This window comes from Penaeus vannamei, chromosome 22, assembly GCF_042767895.1.
Source record: "Penaeus vannamei isolate JL-2024 chromosome 22, ASM4276789v1, whole genome shotgun sequence".
NCBI classification, from domain to species: Eukaryota; Metazoa; Arthropoda; class Malacostraca; order Decapoda; family Penaeidae; genus Penaeus; species Penaeus vannamei.
Window position 1 is genome coordinate 5,632,605 of NC_091570.1, and position 2,500 is coordinate 5,635,104.

Sequence of the window (2,500 nt, forward strand, 5' to 3'; positions counted from 1 at the left end):
ATATTATGTATTATTATTATTTTTATTATTATTATTATTAACGTTATTATCTTTAATAATAATAATAATAAAGATAATAACGACAATTATAATGTTATTGTTGTTGTTACTATTAGTAGTATTATATTAGTATTATATTATTAGCATTATTATTATTAACATAATTTCTATCACTATCATTATAACTAACATTAGTGTTACCATCACAATCATCATTATTATTTCTGCTACCCTCTTTATTATCATTACATCGCTAGTATAATTATCACACCCTTCTTTGCAATATTACATTCAAATGCAGAAATCCACATTAAACGTCACTCCCAGAAATAGGCAGAAATAAAGACTGAAAAATAAAAAAATAAATGAATCTTGACGTACCGCCACTTGCCCCAGGGGTACGAGGAGCGCGCGTACCCGGCGGCCAAGTGGGTGTGCCACAGCCAGGTCCAGCAGGCGGCCAGCAGGCGCAAGGACACGCGCTCGTTCTTCGCTCTCTTCCGCTACATCGACGGCGGCAACGAGGCCGGTGAGTGGGTCGGATTTGGCTCGGCTCAGCGTGGGTAGAGGCGTGCAGCACTGCCCGTGTTTGATAGCGGCCGTGTAATGTCTTCTGTGTGTTTGTCTGTAAAGGTGTCTGGCCACGTGATATTTATACCTATGAGAATGAAAAATAGATTAAATACCATTTATTCGCGCCCCGACAGAGGCTAAGATTCCGATGACCGCGCCCGTCAGAATGAAGAAGACGCCCGTGGACAAGAAAGTCGACGCCCAGATGTGCTTCTACCTGCCCGAAGCCCACCAGGCCAGACCACCAGCGCCCACTAACGCCGAGCTCTACATCGAGGAGCAAACCGCCTTCACCGCCTTCGTCAGGTGAGCCTTGGCACGAGAGGCAAGCAGGGCCGGTTTCGTTATGCCTTGTCTTGCAAATCTTGGGCCGGTTAGGCGAGTGTGTTCATTCTTCTGCCGATCTTTGCCAACGTGCGCCACATAAACAAACAACGCGCTTAACCTGCCTGTCAGTACGAAAAAGAAACTACATCACCAGCACCTTTGCGTTGCTACCGCTTCACCGCAGCTGTATGCGAGTTTACAGACTGTTCATAACGCCACAAACATGATTATAAAATGTACCCGAGTGCCACACACGCATGGCCGTCGTTAACGCCTCTCTCTCCGTCACTGCAGGACCTTCGACGGCTTCGCGAACAAGGAGCGCGTTTGGGAGGAGGCAGCGGAGGCCCTCAAGGTCAGCCTCGAGGCAGCGCAGGAGGAAGGAGTCGACTTCTCCTTCTTTTACAGGTATCGTATCCTTTCTCTTCTTTACGTCCCGGTTTCTTGTACCTTTTTTTTCATCCTCTCTTCCTAATTATTGCCTGTTTTGCTTTCGGTCGGTTTCAATTTGATTTCAGTCCTCCTTGCTTCGCCTCGTTCGGTTTTCACTTTCCATTGCATTTCTTTCTCTCTTGTGCTCCGGTGTTTTCTCCCGCAATACGGAATTTGTATTTCCGTTTGGAGATTTTCCTCAGCTTCAATTATGTATATATTCTGGAATAATTGAGATTGATAAATAGATGGACATATGGATGATTTTTCTTCATAAAAAACATTATTCACATTTATCGAACGTATTGTTGTGTTTGATTGTTATCAACTTTCCCTCTGTTCCTCTCTTTATCAGGGCTGGCTACGACTCCCCGATGAAATTCGAAAACCGGCGAAATGAGGTTTGGTACCTGAAGAATTAAAAATGCACTCAAGGAACTTTTTTTTATTATTATTTATGTTAATCATCGTCATGCATAAAATACACATGATTATAATGTCATATGATTTTTTTTATCCTTTCTCATCTTTGTTGATCGGGAGACGCTCATGTTGTGATTTTTATCATTCAGAATGACATCATCTTCTGTTTGTGATTTGTAAAGAATATTTCAACATTGTAAAAACATTCAATATAATTGTTATTTGTCCTTATCAATATAGCTAGTATTATCATAAGGCCTTTTTTCCGGCGCCAAGAGGTGTAGTACTACAGAATCCCATGACTCCGCCCCTATTTATGGGGCGGAGTCATATATAAGCAACTGCACCTGGCTGAAGAGCGCGCGGAGCACCTCTGCTCGTTTTAAAACGAAGAAAATGGGAAGTTCAAAGTTGATGCTGTACTGTATGGTGCAATAATAGTAACTTTGATGATGTTCATGAGGATATTATTGCTCTAAGTACTAGTTTGAAAGTATTTAAGCGCGCGCGCGCGTGTATTTATGTGTATATATGTGTGCATATATGCATATATATTATATATATACATACAGAAATGTATATATACATACATACCTATATATACAGTATACACACACATATATTTAAACATGTATACACACATGCATATATATATATATATATATATATATATATATATATATATATATATATATATATATATATATATATATACATATACGTATATATGCATTTATGTATGTAT

General features: G+C 40.1%; 1 protein-coding gene across 1 annotated transcript in view; it reads left to right on the forward strand.

Moving 5' to 3' along the window:
• Positions 1-1,836, forward strand: part of LOC113811268 (heme-binding protein 2) — a 3,317-nt gene extending 1,481 nt beyond the window's left edge. The window contains exons 4-7 of the mRNA XM_027362974.2: positions 397-529; positions 708-879; positions 1,195-1,308; positions 1,688-1,836. Coding sequence (XP_027218775.2) covers positions 397-529; positions 708-879; positions 1,195-1,308; positions 1,688-1,754 — 486 coding nt within the window. The 3' untranslated portion in view covers positions 1,755-1,836. The remainder of the gene's footprint in view (positions 1-396; positions 530-707; positions 880-1,194; positions 1,309-1,687) is intronic.
• The last annotated feature ends 664 nt before the right edge of the window (positions 1,837-2,500 follow it).